Source organism: Patella vulgata, chromosome 3 (assembly GCF_932274485.2).
Source record: "Patella vulgata chromosome 3, xgPatVulg1.2, whole genome shotgun sequence".
Taxonomy (NCBI): domain Eukaryota; kingdom Metazoa; phylum Mollusca; class Gastropoda; family Patellidae; genus Patella; species Patella vulgata.
Genome location: NC_065881.2, coordinates 7,774,832 through 7,794,177, shown reverse-complemented (window position 1 = coordinate 7,794,177; position 19,346 = coordinate 7,774,832). Strand labels below are relative to the sequence as shown.

At 36.2% G+C, this 19,346-nt stretch overlaps 1 protein-coding gene across 1 annotated transcript; it reads left to right on the top strand.

The window, feature by feature from the left end:
* Window positions 1–796: 796 nt before the first annotated feature.
* On the top strand, window positions 797–19,220 carry LOC126815876 (protein RRP5 homolog). Its single transcript, XM_050541887.2, has 19 exons — window positions 797–934; window positions 2,120–2,299; window positions 2,806–2,940; window positions 3,868–3,942; window positions 4,656–4,847; window positions 6,184–6,258; window positions 6,576–6,671; window positions 8,086–8,320; window positions 9,130–9,264; window positions 9,887–10,026; window positions 10,632–10,745; window positions 12,738–12,805; window positions 13,557–13,773; window positions 14,874–14,944; window positions 15,225–15,269; window positions 16,103–16,178; window positions 16,758–16,841; window positions 17,518–17,617; window positions 18,461–19,220. Exons 1-19 carry the CDS (start codon window positions 869–871, stop codon window positions 18,703–18,705), a joined length of 2,349 nt encoding a protein of 782 aa, XP_050397844.1. The 5' UTR covers window positions 797–868; the 3' UTR covers window positions 18,706–19,220.
* The last annotated feature ends 126 nt before the right edge of the window (window positions 19,221–19,346 follow it).

The following is a 19,346-nucleotide window of genomic DNA, read 5'->3' as shown; positions in this document are numbered from 1 at the left end:
TTACTTGTCCAGAGGGTTCAAAATTATTTTTAAATCCAAGTCACATTTGAAAAGCTTTACGTCAGGCTTTTCAAATCATTTAGTTGAATTTTTCCAATTTTTTAAATTAGGTGTGTTAAGGTGAAATTTGTATCATCAATTAATTGGAATGTTGTAAAATAGTACAATTTGTTGGCCAGAATAAAGTTTGGGACATATTATTCAGTTACAACAAGAGTGGTATTGAGCCTTTAAGCGTATTTGAGCATTGTAATTCAACCAGGGAGCCTCGATGGTTCGCTCCCAGTGTTGGCCAATAAAGTTCCACAGTTTCACTTTGTCAGTGGGTGCAGAATAGAGGGTTTGGCGAGGACTGTGTCAAGTCATTTGGATTGGACGAAAAACCAATGATCTGTGTACACTTGGCTAAGTTGGTATGCGCTGGCTCTCTAGTCTGGAGGTCAGGTGTTCAATCCCTGCATTGGCTGAGAAAGTTCCTCTAGGTTTTGCTTTGTGGTTCCCCCCTGTCAGGGATGCAGGACAGAGGGCCTGACAAGGACAGCTGTCTAGTCATTCAGATGGGACGAAAACCGAGGTCCTGTGTACACATTGGCGTGCACGTAAAAGATCCCTTGGCAGTTGGAATTCGATATAAGAGTAGGCCATAGCGCTGCTGTCGGGCAACATTACCCTCATAGCACACTGTATGGTGTATGTCTTCATTAGCCCAGTTGGAGTAGAACAGTAGGACATTAAACTCCATTTCATTTCATTTTCATTTTATATAATATTATTTTTATTGTATGATTAGGTTGAGGTGAAGTTTGTTAAAGATACAGTATTAGTAGTTAAACTAGGTAATTTAAAGGGTCTGATACCTGCTCTACATATGGCTGATATTCCTTTAAAAAATCCCAGTAAAAAATTTACAGAAGGTGATGAGTTAGAATGCAGGGTGAGTAGAATAAGAAAGGTCTAGATTGTTAAAATCTGTTAAAGATGCATTATGTCAGATTTAGATAAAGAGCTGTCCATTCTTGCTATCATAATTGATACATAGTTCATGGAAAAATAAAATTCATTTAAATTACTTTAATCTGTGCAAAGTTATGAGTGTTTGAAGGTTTTACAAGATAGTCTTGTTTGTCAAGTACCATGGCTACAGTAATAAGCAAAGTCTCAATTGTCAATTTTATAAATTATGAAATAGCGAGAGGGTTCTAATCCATTCCAAATAGAAGTCATCCGATGGCCTAGAGTGTTGATCATGTGAATAAATGTCTAGATAATGATTTATATAACATTGGAAGCCAAAAGAAAATACCTGCATTAGGAAGATTTAGCTCTTACATAATGCATCTTTAACTGATCTTTTCAATTAAAATTATTGTTTAAGTATCTCTTTAATTATTTTCAATATTGGGAGCTGCAGTGGTTGAATGTGTTAAGTTGCTGGCTTAATTACCCGAGGGGGATCACGGTGGCTAAGTGGGTAAGACACTGGCTCGCTAATCTGGAGGTCAGGTGTTCCATCCCTGCATTGGCCGAGAAAGTTCATCCAGATATTCTGGTGTGGTTCCCCCTTGTCAGTGATGCAGGACGGAGGGCCTGACAAGGACAGCTGTCTAGTCCTTTGGATGATACGAAAAACCAAGGTCCCGTGTATACCTTTGAATGCACGTAAAAGATCCCTTGGCAGTTGGAATTCGATATAAGCGTAGGCTGTAGTGCCGCTGTCTGGGCAAAATTTTCCCTCATAGCACACTGTATGGCGTATGTCCGTCATCATTAGCCCAGTTCGGAGTAGAACAGTATGACGTTAAACCCTATTTCATTTCATTTACTAATAACCCGAGGGCCCGGGTTTAACCCCAGTGTTGGGCTATCAATAAGTAGCATCTAGTAACTACGATGCCATAAAAAAAAAAACAGGATTCTGTGTACACATTGGTGTGCATGATAAAAAACCGTTGACAGTTGGAATTCAAAATAAAAGTAGGCTGTATGCCACTGTCTTGGCACAATTTCACTCAAAGTACACCGCAGAAAAGTTGGGGCAGTAATTAGTAGTATGTTAATCCCTGTATCATATCATTTCATTTCTAAAAAGAATGTTTGAGTATATTTTTTTATTTTTCAGGTTTTATCAGTGGATATAAAGGATAATAAAGTTATATTAACGAACAAGAAATCTCTTGTCAATACTAAACTACCAACTATACACGATAATAGTCAGATACATAAACATCTAGAGATAGATGGATTTATAGCCATGATTAACAACAGAGGTGTACTGGTCGCATTCTATAATAATATCAAGGTAGGTTATAGATATGATTAATGATACAGGTAGGTTAATATCAAGGTAGGTTATAGGTGGGTTTATAACTATGATTAACAACAGAGGTGTACAGGTCGCATTCTATTATAATATTAAGGTAGGTTATAGACAGGTTTATAGCTATGATTGATAATACAGGTGTATTAGTCACATTCTATAATAATATTAAGGTAGGTTACAGGTACTGATAAACTGTCAAGTATAAAATGCCCTGGTACCTCGACATATTAAGAATCTCAGTAAAAACGCTGAAAATAGATAACTCTGTGGCAGGCAAAATGGCTGAATGTTTTGTCATTGTGTTTTACATTGTCTATGATAGTTCTTTATTTCTAAATTCGACTTAATTTGATGTGCTCATTTGTTTTGTGAAATGAAAATTTTTTTGATTTAAAAAAAAAAAGGTATTTGAGAAATATGAAGTTAACTCCATACAAAGACCAGACATTGTTGTTTTTTTATAAATTGATATTGTTATTTTATAGGGTTGGGTACCTCTCTCTGAACTTAGTGAAGAAAAGATTGAACAGCCTGAGAAGGTGTTTTATTTGGGTCAAGTTGTACGATGTCGAGTGAAGAATTATGATGAAGAAACTAATAAGATAGTTTTATCATTTAGAGTAAGTATTAACTGTATGAGTTAGTTCCTTGGTTACGGAGAAATGATTTACCTAAGTGGTTGTATATTTACCATGGCAACAATTTTTCTTCAACTGTTTGGAAAATATGGGGGTTGGATGGCTGAATGGTTAGCGCATGCACGTTGAATCATAATGTCTGTCATTGAGTCAACTCCTTGTACGTGGGTTTTCTCCAGAAACCTCTGGTTTCCTCCCACTACTTAAGACCCCTACACGCAAGCTAATTATTGAAATATAAATGAATCATGTTAGTCCCGAAATGACCTAGTTTGTGTCGAGTGGACGGTATCATTGCAGGTCCAGGATTGTACAGTGTATTCATCTCTTTAACAGACATTTCCCATCCCCTCTCAAATGGACAAAAAGCCTGTTTCAACGCTATAATCATAATGATATGCTCAACCGATGTCAAATATATTCTGTGTTTCAAATCTACTCTGCATTTTTCACACAGCCAATCACCACTAACGAAATATATATAGAGTTTTTGTTCCCCCCATTGAATCTTGTTCCGCATGCATAATCAAGCCTGGAAATAAGGCACCTGTCACTGACAATGTCAGGCACAGATTCAGGCTTTATCAGGCACTAAACCTCTGGTGCCTGTCATTTTGTCCGGCGCTGATTTATTGATATTATTAATGCATGTCCGGCACTAAGTTGGAAATGTCAGGTACTATTTCATTAGTGTCTGACATTTTGTCAGGTACATGTAAAACCGATATTTCCAGGCCTGTGCATAATCACTGGTTACCACGTCCCTGATTAAGATTGAACTGTTGTCTATGCATAATGTCCGTATAATATACTGTATAGTTGGTACAGAAAGGTCAGACATTAAACCTCATTTAATTCGTTTCTAAGATTTTACTAGAAGCTTACAGATTTACTGTTCACTTATTTCAGAAAGGTCCTCGACAAAAGGATCGAAAGTTAAAAGAGAGAGATACATCAGTACCTGATGATTTTGAAGCAGGAAAGGTAATTTACTATCAGACAATCAAATAGATTGCTGAAAGAACACTTATCCTCTTGTTTCTTGGAGATTTATAAACAAAATAGCCTAAGATAAAAGCTCTTTGATACAACTACGTCGCTGCAAAATCTTCGTCATAGAATCCTTCATTTCGTATACACCAATCTTCATTAAACCTGTTGATTGTGTCACAGTGGTTCAGTGAGTGACCCACTAACCAGGGGGTCCGGATTTTGATTCCAGTGTTGGTTGAGATAGTTCCCCTGAGACAGTGGGTGCAGGACTGGCAACCAGAATAGGACAGTGACAAAAAACCAAGCTCCCATGTACACATTAGCATGCAAGTAAAAAGAACCCATGATAGTTGGAATTTGTAATAATAAAGGCTGTATTCACTCATAGCACATTGTATGGGCATGCTCGCCTTCATTAGCCCAGTTGGAGCAAAACAGTAGGACGTTAAACCCCATTTCATTTCATTTCATTAACCCTGTTGATATAGAAAATTAGGACATAAAACACCATTTTATTCAGTTTGAGTAGTAGCTCTGTGTTTCGTATGGCAGTTAGATTCTTTTGTTTTTTTATGAACAATTTGTGATTTTTTTGTTTATAATCAACTTATTTTGTTTCTAATCAACTGATTTTGTTTCTAATCAACTGATTTTGTTCATAATCAACTTACTTTGTTTTTACTCAACGTATTTTGTTTTTTTAGATTGTTGAGTGTAAAATAAAGAGTAAAAGACAAGAGTTAATGATAGTATCTGACACATCAACCGGTAAAGACGCCATCTTGTATAAAGCTCATTTAGCCGATTTTGATGATTTGTGTGATGTATTATGGGAATCTTTACAAGAAGGAGATATCTTAGAGCGGGTTGTACATTTTAGATGTACCAATAAAATTGTATCCTTTTAGTTTTCATCTGTGGCCATTGCCCTGATAAGCTTTTGTTTCTAAATCCATCGAGTTCCTTACTGTTTCGCAGCCTATACACTGGGATCCTGTGACAGTTGTTGCCTGGATGTCTGAAACGCCTGGAGGTCGGGTGTTCGATCCCTGCATTGGCTGAGAAAGTTCATCCAGATTTTCCGTCGTGGTTCCCCCTCTTCAGTGATGCAGGACGGAGGGCCTGACAAGGACAGCTGTCTAGTCGGTCGGATGGGACGAAAAACCCAGTGTACACATTCATGGAGCGTTAAAGATCCCTTGACAGTAGGGTTCCCGCGGTCCTTGAAAATCCTTGAATATCCTTAAATTTAAAATTTCATTTTCAAGGTCTTGAATATCCTTGAATTTCGCAGAAATAGGAAAATATCCTTGAAATTCAGTTGAGATACTTAATTTTGTTTCAAATTGGTAATAATAGTAAGTTGATATGAAAATCCTGTTTAGATTAGAAGTTTTATAACGATAGTTGGTAAAGTTTTGGTTATTTTTAAGATGAAAAATTGTAACTTTAGGCTAAAAAATGGCCTTGAAAATCCTTGAATTTGACGTATATTTATCCTTGAATATCCTTGAAAAAATGTTTGACGAAGCCGCGGGAACCCTGCCTTGACAGTTGGAATTTGATATAAGAGTAGGCCATAGTGTCGCTGTCCAGGCAAAATTTCCCTCATAGCACACTGTATGGCGTATGCCCGTCTTCATTAGTCCAGTTTAGGAGCAGAACAGTAAGACGTTAAACCCCATTTCATTTTATTTCACTATCTGGTCGAACGACAACAGACAGTAAATAAACGATGGCTGTACCCTATAAAACTGAAGCTCATTTTGTGGGTAATAATAAACTGAACATTCATTTCCAGATTGTTTCTTCAACGCAGGGTATGCATGTTTTCTAGAATATCAGGTCCCAGTTTCACAAATCATTCTCAGACTTTTAAGTTAAGAATTTACTCAAAATTGTTTGCCTTATTGTAACTAAATATAGCTATTGATAACACTACTGTTAAAAATAAAAACACTTACATGGATATACTACTTCTGAAATTTATTAAAATGCTACGTCTCAATACACATACAGGTATCGTTATCAAGCGAATTGTTTTAACCTGTTACGTTTCAATACACATACAGGTATCGTTATCAAGCAAAAACTTATGTGTAGCATGTTAATAAAATTCAGAAGTTGTATATCCATATAAGTGTGTTTATTTTTAGTAAAATCTATTTCTATATGTTTTATAAGGATTAAAAGTTTTATTAAATCTTTAATAAGTCCTTGACCCTGTATTAGATTGTATCCATGAAACCATCTTTATTAAAACAGACAGAAAATGACATTATACCAACAGATTTTACAGAAATATCCGTAAGTTGAGAATTATACACTAGTCATTAATTATACAATAGTCAGTAATTGTAAAAGATGCCACTTCTCGTGTGAAAACCGGACTAATATACCATTTCTAATATCCACCACTACTGAATACACAAAACCCAACTAATAATGGTGTATATTTTTTATTAGTCAAGAAGCCACGGTGGCTAAGTGGGTAATACGCTGGCTCGCTAGCTTGTAGGTCACATGTTCGATCCCTGCTTTGGTTTAGAAAGTTCATCGCGATTTTCCGGCGTGAATCATAAGTGAATGATATTAAGATGACAGTGTGTATGAATATTTTACAGAAAGATATGATATTACCAGCTGTAGTCAAGAATATAGTAGAGTATGGAATATTCTTTACATTAACTGGTGGATTAGGTGGTCTCATTCCAATGAAGGTAAGTATGTAGATAATTTAGGCCTTAGGCCCATAACTTGTAAGAAATAAAGAAGCTTCAAATAGCAATCATAAAGACCCTTCATGCAATTCTTCAGATTTTTTTGCATTTCTACCCGTATCTGTATTTCTAATAATTAAAGATGCATTATGTAAGAGATAAATCAGCCTACTGAAGGTTTTTTTTTCTGGCTTCGAATGTTATATAAATTATTTAAACATTTGTTAAACATGATAAGCCCATAATTAACTCTCTATAACATCTGATGCCATTGAAGTGTTTAACGATAAAATAGATAATCAAGACTTCGTCTCGATCGTCAAGTACTGTAGCTACAATAATAAACAGTCCATGCTGCATACTTCAAAAACTCAGAACCTTGCATAGAATTAAGTAATTTGGATGAAATTTTCATTATATTCATTTTTCATTATCTATTTTTGAACTATTGTAGCAAGAATGTCCAGCTCTTTATCTAAATCTTTAGCAACACAGAAAAATAAGAGATTAAATAACATTGATCATATTACAACTTTACAGGGGGGTTGGATGGCTAAATGGTTAGCGTGCGCGCGCTGTATCATAAAGTCTGCCATTGAGTCGACTGGCGTGGTTTCAAATCCCCGGTTGTACGTGGCAAGGAGTAGGGTCGCCTGTCCAACCTCGTGGGTTTTCTCCGGGTCCTCCGGTTTCCTCCCACTGCTAAAGACCCCTATGCGCAAGCGAATTATTGAAATAAAATTAAACCATATGTTAGTCCCGAAATGACCTAGTTGTGTCGAGTGGACGTTAAACCCCATTTCTCTCTCTCTCTCTATTACAACTTTACAATGTTTGTACAATACATTTATATTTCTTACGAACGGATTAGCATTATTGTTTACTGACAGATCACTTGATACAAGGTTATGCTTAGTGCCCTGTCTTCATTAGCCCAGTAGGAGCAGAACAGTAGAAAGTTAAACACCATTTCATTTTGTGGTTTCGATTCCCCCAGTTGTACGTGACATGGAATAGGTTCGCCTATCCAACCTCGAGGGATTTCTCCGGGTCCTCCGGTTTTCTCCCACTGCTGAAGACCCCTATGCGCCAGTGAATTATTGAAATAAAATTGAACCATATGTTTGTCCCGAAATGACCTAGTTTATGTCGAGTGGCCTGAAGATCTGTTGGTGTATAATATTCACTGCCATAAGTCTTTGTTTCATGCACTGTGGTCTTAAAACAACCGCCATAATCCTCGACTTCCTCTAGTCTTGAGGGTTGGGGATCGAGAAGGGACTTATAAGTGGAGTAGCCTAGAGCCACTTTTTAAGTCTTCCACTGATAGAGATACACCACTTTGGCATGCCTATGGATGAAGGTCACAAAAATCATGATTTTGTATTGGTAATCTGTATTTGTTTATGAACAGGTAGCGTCAGATAATTATTTACCGTATGAAGAAATTACCAACTATATCCATGTTGGTCAGAGTATAGTAGTTAGAGTTACCTACCTTGATACAGATAAGAGAACATTTGTTGGGTCCATGTTAACCAGACATTGTTTTCCCCGATCATCAGATAAAGCAGCCATATTGATGAAATTATATTTAGAAAATAAAGAAATGGTTACTAAAGTATTGAGTGCTGGTCAATCTATGGGAGGTAATTGTCTTTTTTTTTCTTATATTGCAGGTCTTTCTTTAGGTTGCATTTAATGCACACATTTAATCAAACTTTCAAAAGCTACTATCTTTGCTCCCAGTAGAGTAATTTGAATGAAATTTTCAATATATTCATTTTTCATTGCAAGAATGACCAGCTCTTTATTTAAATCTTACGTAATGCATCTTTAAACCATCTCACAAAAATTGTGTTTGGTGCTGGTTCACTAATCAGGAGTTTCCCCGAGTTTAATCCCAATAGGGGCTTGGATGGCCGAATGGTAAGCACGTGCGCGCCTTATCATAAGGTCTCTCATTGAGTCAAGTGATGCGGTATTGATTCCCCGCTCATACGTGACAAGGAGTAGAGTCGCCTGTCCATATTCGTGGGTTTTCTCTGGTTCCTCTGGTTTCCTCCCACTGCGAAAGGACCCCTACGCACAAGTGATTTATTGAAATAAAATTGAACTTTATGTTAGTCCAGAAATGACCTAATTTGTGTCGAGTGGACGTTAAACCCAATTTTCTCTCTCTCACTTTTTCTACTTATTTCATTTAAAATATATCGTACAGATTTGAGTGTGTGGGGGGGAGCCACGGTGGCTAAGTGGGTAAGATACCGACTCGCTAGACGCTAGCCTGAAGGTGGCAGGTTTGATCGCTGCAGGCTCTCTCTCTCTCTCTCTCTCTCTCTCTCTCTCTATCTCATAGCCATCTCCCTGTTTCATATCCAAAAGGGAATTTGTTGTCTTTTGAGCATGTGATGTAACTAGAATCTATAATCGAGAAATGTATTGATATATTTTATAGGTTTATTATCTAAGATGAAACAGATACCAGTAGGATCAGTAGTAACAGCTGTAGTAACTGATATAACTACCGATGGTATATCATGTAATATGTCTAATGGTTTATCAGCTTTTATAAATCATCATATGTTATATGGTAAGTATATAAACTTTGGTCATTGCTTACATTTATAAATCATCATATATTATATGGTAAGTATATAAACTTTGGTCGTTGTTTAAAAAACTCTTAGATAGTAATTAAGTTCTATTCTCAGTGTGAGCCACGGTGGCTAGGTGGCTAAGACGCTGACTCACTAGCCTGGAGGTCGCGTGTTTGATCCCTGGATTTTCCTACATGGTTTCCGCTTGTCAGTGGTGCAGGACGGAGGGCCTGACAAGGACAGCTGTCTAGTCATTTGGATGAGACAAAAAAAAGGAAGCCCTGTGTATACATTGGCGTGCAATAAAAGAACCCTTGGATGTAGGAATTTAAAGTAAAGTACCGCATTGTGCTGCTATACAAGCAAAATTTTCCCTCATAGGTACAATGTATGCACTATAACATGGGTAGATGCAGAAAAGTTTGCCTTAAACCCTGTTGCATTCCATTTGAAATGACTGTGTTGTAAACTGATGAATGAGGTATGTTTATTTGATATGATTGTGTTGTAAACTGATGAATGAGGTATGTTTATTTGATATGATTGTGTTGTAAACTGATGAATGAGGTATGTTTATTTGAGATGATTGTGTTGTAAAATGATGTTTATTTATAGATATAAAACCAGTAGTAGGAGATAAAGTATTGGGTGTCGTATTATCTATAGATATGATAAAACAACGAATAGATCTCTCATTAGATCAATCTATAGTAGCAGCCATGAAAAACAGTGAAACCGAAGATCAAATTCAACAGGTACTGAACATTTATATTTTTGATAACCCATGAAAGATCATCAGGTACTGCCAGTTTTCTCCCACTGCCAAAGACCCCTATGCCCAAACGAATTATTGAAATAAAAAATTCAACCATATGTCAGTCCTGAAATGATATAGTTTGTGTCTAATGGACGTTAAACCCCATGTCTCTCTCTCTCACCAGGTACTGAACTTTTATTTACATCTGATAACACATGAAAGATCCGAGAGTTGGATGGGGGGGAGGGTGGGCGAATGGTTTAACACATGCACTTTAGATTATAAGTTCTGCCATTGAGTCATTTGGATGGGACGGAAAACTGAGTTCCGTCTACACCTGCATGTAGAAGATCCCTTGGCTGTTGACATTAGAAATAAGAGTAGGCCGTAGTGCCTCTGTCCGTTACAAATTTCCCTTATAGCACACTGTATGGTGTATATCGATCTTCATTAGCCCAGTCGGAGCAGAACAGTAGGATGTTAAACCCATTTCATTTCCTTCGGTTTTTACTTTATGCATATTAATGAATATAACCATTTCAACGAAGTGATTATGTGCATACTAATTCTAAATAATGTGATATATGTTTTCTTGTATCTCAGTTAAATGTTGATGAGAATATACCAGCTGAAGTTCTACAAGTTAATTCTAATTATTATATGGTATCTTTACGAGGTAAAGCTCTAGGTTCAATGGCATACGTTCCCACTAAACATGTAAGTATTTTAAATTAGATTAATAACTCACCTTTAGAGTTCAGTATATCTTAAATGAAAAGCAGGTATATACAGCTTCCTACTCGTATTACTTATCAATATATCTTGAAGGAAGGAATGGGGGGGGGTTGGATGGTCGAATGGTTAGCACGTGCACGCTGTATCATAAGGCCTGTCATTGAGTCAGCCGGCGTGGTTTCGATTCCCTGGTTGTACGTGACAAGGAGTAGGGTCGCCTGTCCAACCTTGTGGGTTTTCTCCGGGTCGTCCAGTTTCCTCCCACTGCTAAAGACCACTATGGGCAAGCGAATTATTGAAATAAAATTGAACCATATGTTAGTCCTAAAATGACCTAGTCTGTGTCGGGTGGACGTTAAACTCCATTTCTCTCTCTGAAGGAAAAGTGTCTAGTCATCTGGATGGTATGAAAAAAAAAACAAGCCCCCTTTTATACATTGGTATGCACGTAAAAGAACCCTTGAAGTTGAAATTTGATATAAGATTAGGTTGTAGTGCAGCTGTCCGGGCACAATCTGCCCCATAGCCCACTCTATGCTAGTCTTCATTAGTAGTCAATGTAGAACAGTATGGCGGTAAACCCCATTTCATTTATTGTCCCCCGCCTTTCGAAGAAAGCAGGGGACTATTAAAATGGGTTCGTCCGTCTGTCTGTCCGTCTGTCTGTCTGTCTGTCCGTCACACTTTTTGGGACACAATAACTCTCTTCCTAATTGAGCTAGAATGTTCAAACTTGGTGTATGTGTTTATTAGGTCAATGCCTTGATGGAGTTCGAAGATGAGCATTTTCCGCTTAGGGTAAGCAGAGATAAGCAATTTGATTGGTTGATGCTTTGGGACACGATAACTCTCTTCCTAATTGGGCTAGAATGTTCAAACTTGGTGTATGTGTTGATTAGGTCAATGCCTTGATGGAGTTCGAAGATGAGCATTTTCCGCTTAGGGTAAGCAGAGATAAGCAATTTGATTGGTTGATGCTTTGGGACACGATAACTTTTAATTGAGCTAGAATGTTCAAACTTGGTGTATGTGTTTATTAGGTCAATGCCTTGATGGAGTTCGAAGATGAGCATTTTCCGCTTAGGGTAAGCAGAGATAAGCAATTTGATTGGTTGATACTTTGGGGCACGATAACTCTCTTCCTAATTGAGCTAGAATGTTCAAACTTGGTGTATGTGTTGATTAGGTCCAATGCCTTGATGGAGTTCGAAGATGAGCATTTTCCGCTTAGGGTAAGCAGAGATAAGCAATTTGATTGGTTGATGCTTTGGGACACGATAACTTTAGTTCTAATTAAGTGAGATTGATGAAACTTGGTGTATAGTTTCATTACAGTAATACCTTGACTAAGTTTGATAATGAGCATTTTCTGCTCAGGGTAAGCAGAGCGATACGCAATTTGATTGGTCGAGACTTTGGAAAACAATAACTCTCCTACTTTGATTGTTAGACTATAAGTAAAGATATACTGTTTGATTGTTCAATACTTTGTAAAAGATAATTTGTGATAAATTTATATGTGTCCTCTAATTATTTTCCTATTTCGGCGGGGGACATCAGCCTCACTGTTGGCTTGTATCAGTTCATATATCAATGTTATGGTGAATGTTAAACTCCCATCTCCTGCCCATATGGAAGATACCAGGGGACTATTAAAAATGGGTTTATCTGTCGTCATTCATTTTGGACCATGATAACTCTACTTTTGTTTGAGGTGGAATATTCAAACTGGTTATTGGTTGTATACCTTGACTGTGTTGGATGATGAACAATTTCTGCTTAGGCTAAACAGAGATAAGCATTTTGATATGTCAATGTTTTGGGACACGATAACTTTTTATTTTCTGCTTAGTTGAATTAGTGTCATCTGTTTATTTTGAGATTGAGACAGGAGACTCAGGCTCACTATTGACTTGTTTATTTCTGGATGAGACAGGAGATATCAGACTCACTGTTGATTTGTTTATTTTCCAGACTATAAATTGTATAAATGAATTAGATTTATATCCAGTTAAACAGAATATTCATGTTAAAATACACAGGTACAGTAGTATATAATTATTTATATTAAAACAATATGAATAAATAATATATAAGATATTTGGTTTATTTAAAGGAGCTAAATCACTAATATTTGAGACTTAGAAATTGACACAAATGGGTCGCAATAACTATATTAATGTTATGTTTGGCGAAATACGCCACATGTCTCAATGGAATGGCTATCTCTAGCGTCTGGTTATTCCAGTCTACACCAAAAGTATTTATTGTGCATGCTCTCCAGATAAGAACATTATGAGCTAAATCTGCTTATTCCATGTCTTTCTTAGGCCTGAAATGTTATCTAAATTATTAATTAGACATTAATTAACTTATCCAGACCATAATCAACTCTGGATGTCATCGCTAGCCTACGATATTTACTGGATTAGAATCCGATCTGCTGTTCAACGCTCATTGATGATTAAATCCAAAAATTGATAATCTTGACTATGTTTCTTATCGTACCAACGTCAGTAATGATGGTCGAGGCTAGGCCTAAAATTCAAAAGCTAATATCTGGGTTCAGTGTGGAGCAATTTGATTGAAATTTTGAGCATATTCCATTTACATTATTTAGTTATTAACTTCCAGCTCTTTATCTAATCTTCCATAGTGCCCCTTCAAGCACGAAAGTGGGAAATCTGATTGAAATAATATATTTCAGTTTAATATAATCAGTGACCCAAGCTTTAATGCATTAATATAGAAATTCTGACTGAAATAATTAATTCTAATATATTCTAATTTCAGTGTATATAATGAAAATTTGATAGCTTTGACACATTTACATCAAATCAAATCATCAACACCAAGTAAAAGTAAAGATAAAAAGAATAAATTATATTTATCTATTGGTGGTGTTTATAAAGCGAAAGTAAAACAGATACATCCTACTATCATGTATCTAGATATAGAAGGAAAACCTGGTCGAGTTCACTGTACAAATATGGTGGATACTATACAAGATGTAAGTACTCATTTTTACAATATGATTAAAACACAGATCCTATTTCGTTTCGTTTTTATAGTTCAAAATTTCTTTACTACACTAGGATCTTGAAGAGTTATCATTTATGTGTTCTGAATGATGTGAGGGAATAACCAATGAAACGGTCTGTTACAGCGAGCTTTAGGCGTATTTTGCACAGAACTGTGGGTAATCCACTAGTAACATCAATGCTGATTGGTTAATCAAATGTCTGACGTCATAGGGTCAAAAGCCACTCATATGACCTCTGACGCGACCTATAGCTACAACTGGTCAGATCTTCATGCCGTGTAGGCCATCGAAAGTATAAAAAAAAGAAACGAAATATAGATCTGTATTTTAATCAGATTGTCATTTTTAAAGCCATTGACCGACATTTGAGGGAATGGTAAACTACAATATTTCGGAAGTTGGTTCTTTAAAATTACCAGTGATTCAGTATTTACTAAGGTAGTGTGATGATATAAACCAGAGAATGCCATATATAAATGTTTGGTAAATCTTTAAGATGCTGGTCAACATCAGAGGGAATGTTTTGGAAGTCAGTTCTTTAAAATGATTGCTAGTCCAAAAATGGTTTGATTCTGTTTAGTATATACTAAGTTAATCAGTTGATATAAACAGTTTATCAGATATAAACAAGTTAATCAGATGATATAAACAAGTTAATCAGATGATATATAAACAAGTTAATCAGATGATATATAAACAAGTTAATCAGATGATATAAACAAGTTAATCAGATGATATAAATAAGAGAGTGCCATATATAAGTTAATCAGTTGATATAAAAAAGTTAATCTGATGATATAAACAAGAGAGTGTCATATATAAGTTAATCAGATGATATAAATAATTTGAAAGTACCAGTAAGCATAATCCTAGGGGTTGATAATGGCCACTATGGCCACTGGAATATTTTCTTTATTGCTGATTATAGAGTAATATTATTGATATTTCAGGGTCACCATCCATTCAGTAATTATTAAGATGGAAGGTTTTTTTATTGTCGAGTAATATTATTGATATTTCTAAAGATGGAAGTTTTTGATTTTAGAGTAATATTATTGATATTTCAGGGCCATCATCCGTTCAGTGATTATCAAGTTGGAAAAGAAATAATGGTGAGAATAACAGGACATTCTAAGATGTAAGTAAAATTTTAGTAAACTTAAAAAAATTATGAATTGTTTAGAAAGTTCCTTGTAATTGGTGCAGGATGGAGGGTATGGCAACAGTGTCTAGTCATATGGATGGGATGACAAACCAAGGTATTTGGGACAATGTACAGTCGTTCGGATGGGACGAAAAACCAAAGTCCTGTGTACACATTGACGTGGACATAAAAGAACCCTTGACAGTTGGAATTTCGCAGGCTAAATTATCAGATGATTTTGTATATTCTTTTATGTTTTTTTAATTCCTTTTAGGCCCAAAAAAGAAGAGAAAGTGGCGGAATGTACTGCTAGACCCAGGTAATAATCTTAATAAAAATTGATTTAAATCGTTTTGTAGCCAAGGCCCAAACTATAATAGACTTAGAGGGCATTTAATTTGACTTAAAGGAGCTAAATCTCTAACATTTGGGACCTAGAAATTGACAAAAGTGGGTCGCAACTCATATAATACTGTAATATGAATGTATATAAACTGATTTTCATTCAATGGTTTCCGTTTTTACTCCTATTTCAAATCAGTTATGTTCGGCGAAATAAGCCAGCAGTCTCAAGCGAGTGCAAATTTCTAGCGTCTGGTTATTCCAGTCTACATACGCCGTTTGATTTGGTGCAATGTGTCTAGCCTTGTCCCTCGAGTCTCTTGATACAACTGGGGCTGAAGCGCATTATGGTACAAGATTCGTGTACCAATGGTAAAATGTTTATTTTGTCTTAAATATTGGATATCAAAAGCCCATCTTTTGCCGGTAAGATCACAACATGAATGTTGATTTAATTTGACAAATAAATCGTGTTTTCAATGTTGAAGATTTTGGATGATATTGAGTTAGAGACTTAGCTACTTTAAGGCAATATCCTAGGCTTAGGTACATTTTTCAGTTATATTCAGATCCTTGGATCCCCTGGGGTGTTACAAAGTTACATGTGGGTAAAGCAGAAAAACAACCATTCTCCATGTTAGAATTCCAATCTCTTTCTTTATTACTCAAAAAGGCAGAAGAACTACAACATAAGGGAGACAACTTGTGTCGACTTAAATATAAGGGTTCAGACCACAATGATCCAGAATATATCACAATATTATGACATGTATGACATATCAATCCTTATATTTATAATTTTATTTTCAGTCAATTAAAGGGCAGGTTAGAGAAATCTAGTAGAAGTTTTCCATTAAAGAGTAATAGAAGAGTATTTATCGATAAGGTATTTATAATATGTACACCTTTATATTCTAAGAACTAAGAAAATCTAACCTCTGCGCTAAAAACTTCTATTGAGGGCAAGAGGCAAACTGGGCCTTGGGCCTCTTAAATAAATTAAAATTTATCTTTGCATCCGAGGACAAAAAATGATCTATGCGTTAGCTGTGGAAAAGGTGAATCAAGTTGGTTTTCTTTTCTTGTCATGTCACGTATTCTTCACCACGATAGGGGCCCAAGGATACCAGTTGGTCCGAGGGCCCAGAGCTACCCAGTCCATCCCTGTTTAGGGCAGGCTTTAAGCCAATGGCTCCCAAATGGGTTTGTGCCAAGTTGTTTCCCGTAATCTACTCTAATCTTGTCATATGAAAATGTTCCGTGTACACATTGGCGTGCCAATAAAAAATCCCTTGGCAGTTGGAATTTGATATAAGAGTAGGCCATTGTGCCGCTGACCGGGCAAAATTTCCCTCATTGCACACTGTATGGCATATGCCCGTCTTCATTAGCCCGGTTAAACCTCATTTCATTTTTGTTTCATTTTTCAATTCTGTTATATTTATCCTGTTTGTTTCTCCTTCAGATTGATAAAGAAAATGTTTTAGTTGACATAACTTCACAAAGGACAGGAATAACTTCTATATTTGATTTATCAGATGATTTAATGGTAAGTGATCAAACGACTCGTACTCATTGGACATCTGATCTTTTATCATCTTCAGATCAGCTCATGTAGATCGTTATTGGCATATTGTGGTATATTCTATATCATTGTGGTCTGAAACCTTATGCTTAAGTTGACACTAGTTGTCTCCCTTAGGTTATCGTTCTTCTGCCTTTTTGAGAAAAGAAAGAAAGAGATTGGAATTCTAACATGGAGAATGGTTGTTTTTCTGTTTCACCCAGATATAACTGTGTAACGCCCCAGGGGATCCAAGGATATAACATATAATATTATCAAGCATGTAATTTTGTATGATTGAAAATGACTAGTGAAACCTTGTAGGCTACTCTCTTATACACTGCTGTCATATTAATATTTCCCTTTAATTGCCGTAAAATAGCCCAAATATCGATTACAACTTCATGCATGACATTCCATTTTGCTTCTGTGGAAACTGAACGTAAAACATTAGAAAATTACAGAGTCTTGTTAGAATAGCCCAAATTTCACCTGATTAGAACACCATTACTAACAGTTCATTTTGTTTCTGTGGAAACTGAAAGTAACACATTAGAATTACAGTCTTGTTAGAATACCATTAATGACATTTCCATTTCACTTCTGTGGAATCTGAAGGATCCATTAGAAGATTACACTCTCTTGTTAATTTGTTTTGCAGATATTAGAAAACCTGAAAAGCCATTTTAAGAAAGGTCAAGGTTATAATGGGGAGGTAATTGGTTGTCGAGGAAGATCGAAAATAGTCTTTACATTTACAGGTACATATACTCCATTTCTTCTTTACTGAATTAAAAAGTTACAATTTCTTTTCAATATTATCCTATATTAGAGTTATTTTCAAGTTGGTAATGTTTCGGACGTTCCAGGGAGGAATGGTTTTGATTCCCCGCTTGTATGTGACAAGGAGTGGGGTCACCTGTCCATTGTTGTGGGTTTTCTCTGGGTTCTTCGTTTTCTTCCTGCAGCTGAATTAAGACCCCTCCGTGCAAACAAATTATTGAAATAAAATTGCACAGTATGACCTAGTTTGTGTCGTGTGAACATTAAGCCCCACTTCTCTCTCTCTGCTATGAGAGGGATTGGGTGCCTGAATGGTTAATACATGCACATTAGATCATAAGGTCTGTCATTAAATCTAGGGTCGTCTGTCCAACCTCGTGGGTTTTCTCCGGGTCCGGCGGGTCCTCCGGTTTCCTCCCACTGCTAAAGACCCCATTGCGCAAGTGAATTATTGAAATAAAATTAAACCATATGTTAGTCCAGAAATGACGTACCGGTAGTTTGTGTCGAGTGGAGTTAAACCCCATCTCTCTCTCTCTCTCTCTCTCTCTCTCTCTCTCTCTCTCTCTCTCTCTCATTGAATCAAGCGGCTGATTTTGATTTCACAATTGTATGTGGGGTCACCTGTCCAGTGTCGTGAGTTTTCTCTGTGTCCTCCTGTTTCTTCCTGCAGCTGAAGACCCCTAATTCGAAGACAATTATTGAAATAAAATTGAACCATATGTTAGTCCCGACATGACCTAGTTTGTGTCGAATGGACGTTAAACCTCATCTCTCTCTACTATGATTATTCTTTTGAATGAATTTTTTTTATTCTTCAGGTCGAAGAGAAAAGGCATCTGAAGGAGAAACAACAAAATGTTATATAACTGATATTGATTCAGAATCTAAAGAGTTAAAATTATCGTTACCAGCACGTCATACGGCTGTCGTTAAACTTTCTACTGATATAAAAAAATATCATAAAGGACAGTGGTTGTGGTGTCAAGTTACATCGGTTGATGATACGGAAAAAAAATGTTCTGTTACTCTCAAAAAATCACGTGGATGGAAAACAGATAAATAATAACGTGGATATAAATATACAAATTGCAGGTTGGTCCGTGGATACTTACCACTTCATCATGTGGAAGGAAAACATAAAAAATAATATCTATATTTAATATATCAGTGGTCCGTTGATACCACTTCATTTAATGGTTAACTGATGGAGAATATTGGATGGCTGAAGGTCAGCGTGTGAGCATTGTATCATAAGGTCTGTCATTGAGTCAACTGCCGTGGTTTTGATTCCCCACTTGTACGTGACAAGGAGTAGGGTCACCTGTTCAACCTCGTGGGTTTTCTTCAGGTCCTTCGGTTTCCTCCCATTGCTAATGACCCCTACACACTAGTGAATTATTGAAATAAAATTGAACCATAGGTTAGTCCCGAAATGACCTAGTTTGTGTCAAGTGGACGTTAAACCCCATTTCTCTCTCATATGATAAAATTTATGTACAATTATTGTCTTTTACTCTTGTTCATGTCTCCTAGTTTCATGTTATAACTGATTAAACATTTTATTGTAGAAATAAAGTATACGACGAATAAAAAAATTTCATTAAATAGATTGTATATATATTATTATGATTGCCATCACTTATTTGTTACATGAAGTATGAAATAAAGTGCTGGTATAGACCTTTTCATCTTTTATTCACAATT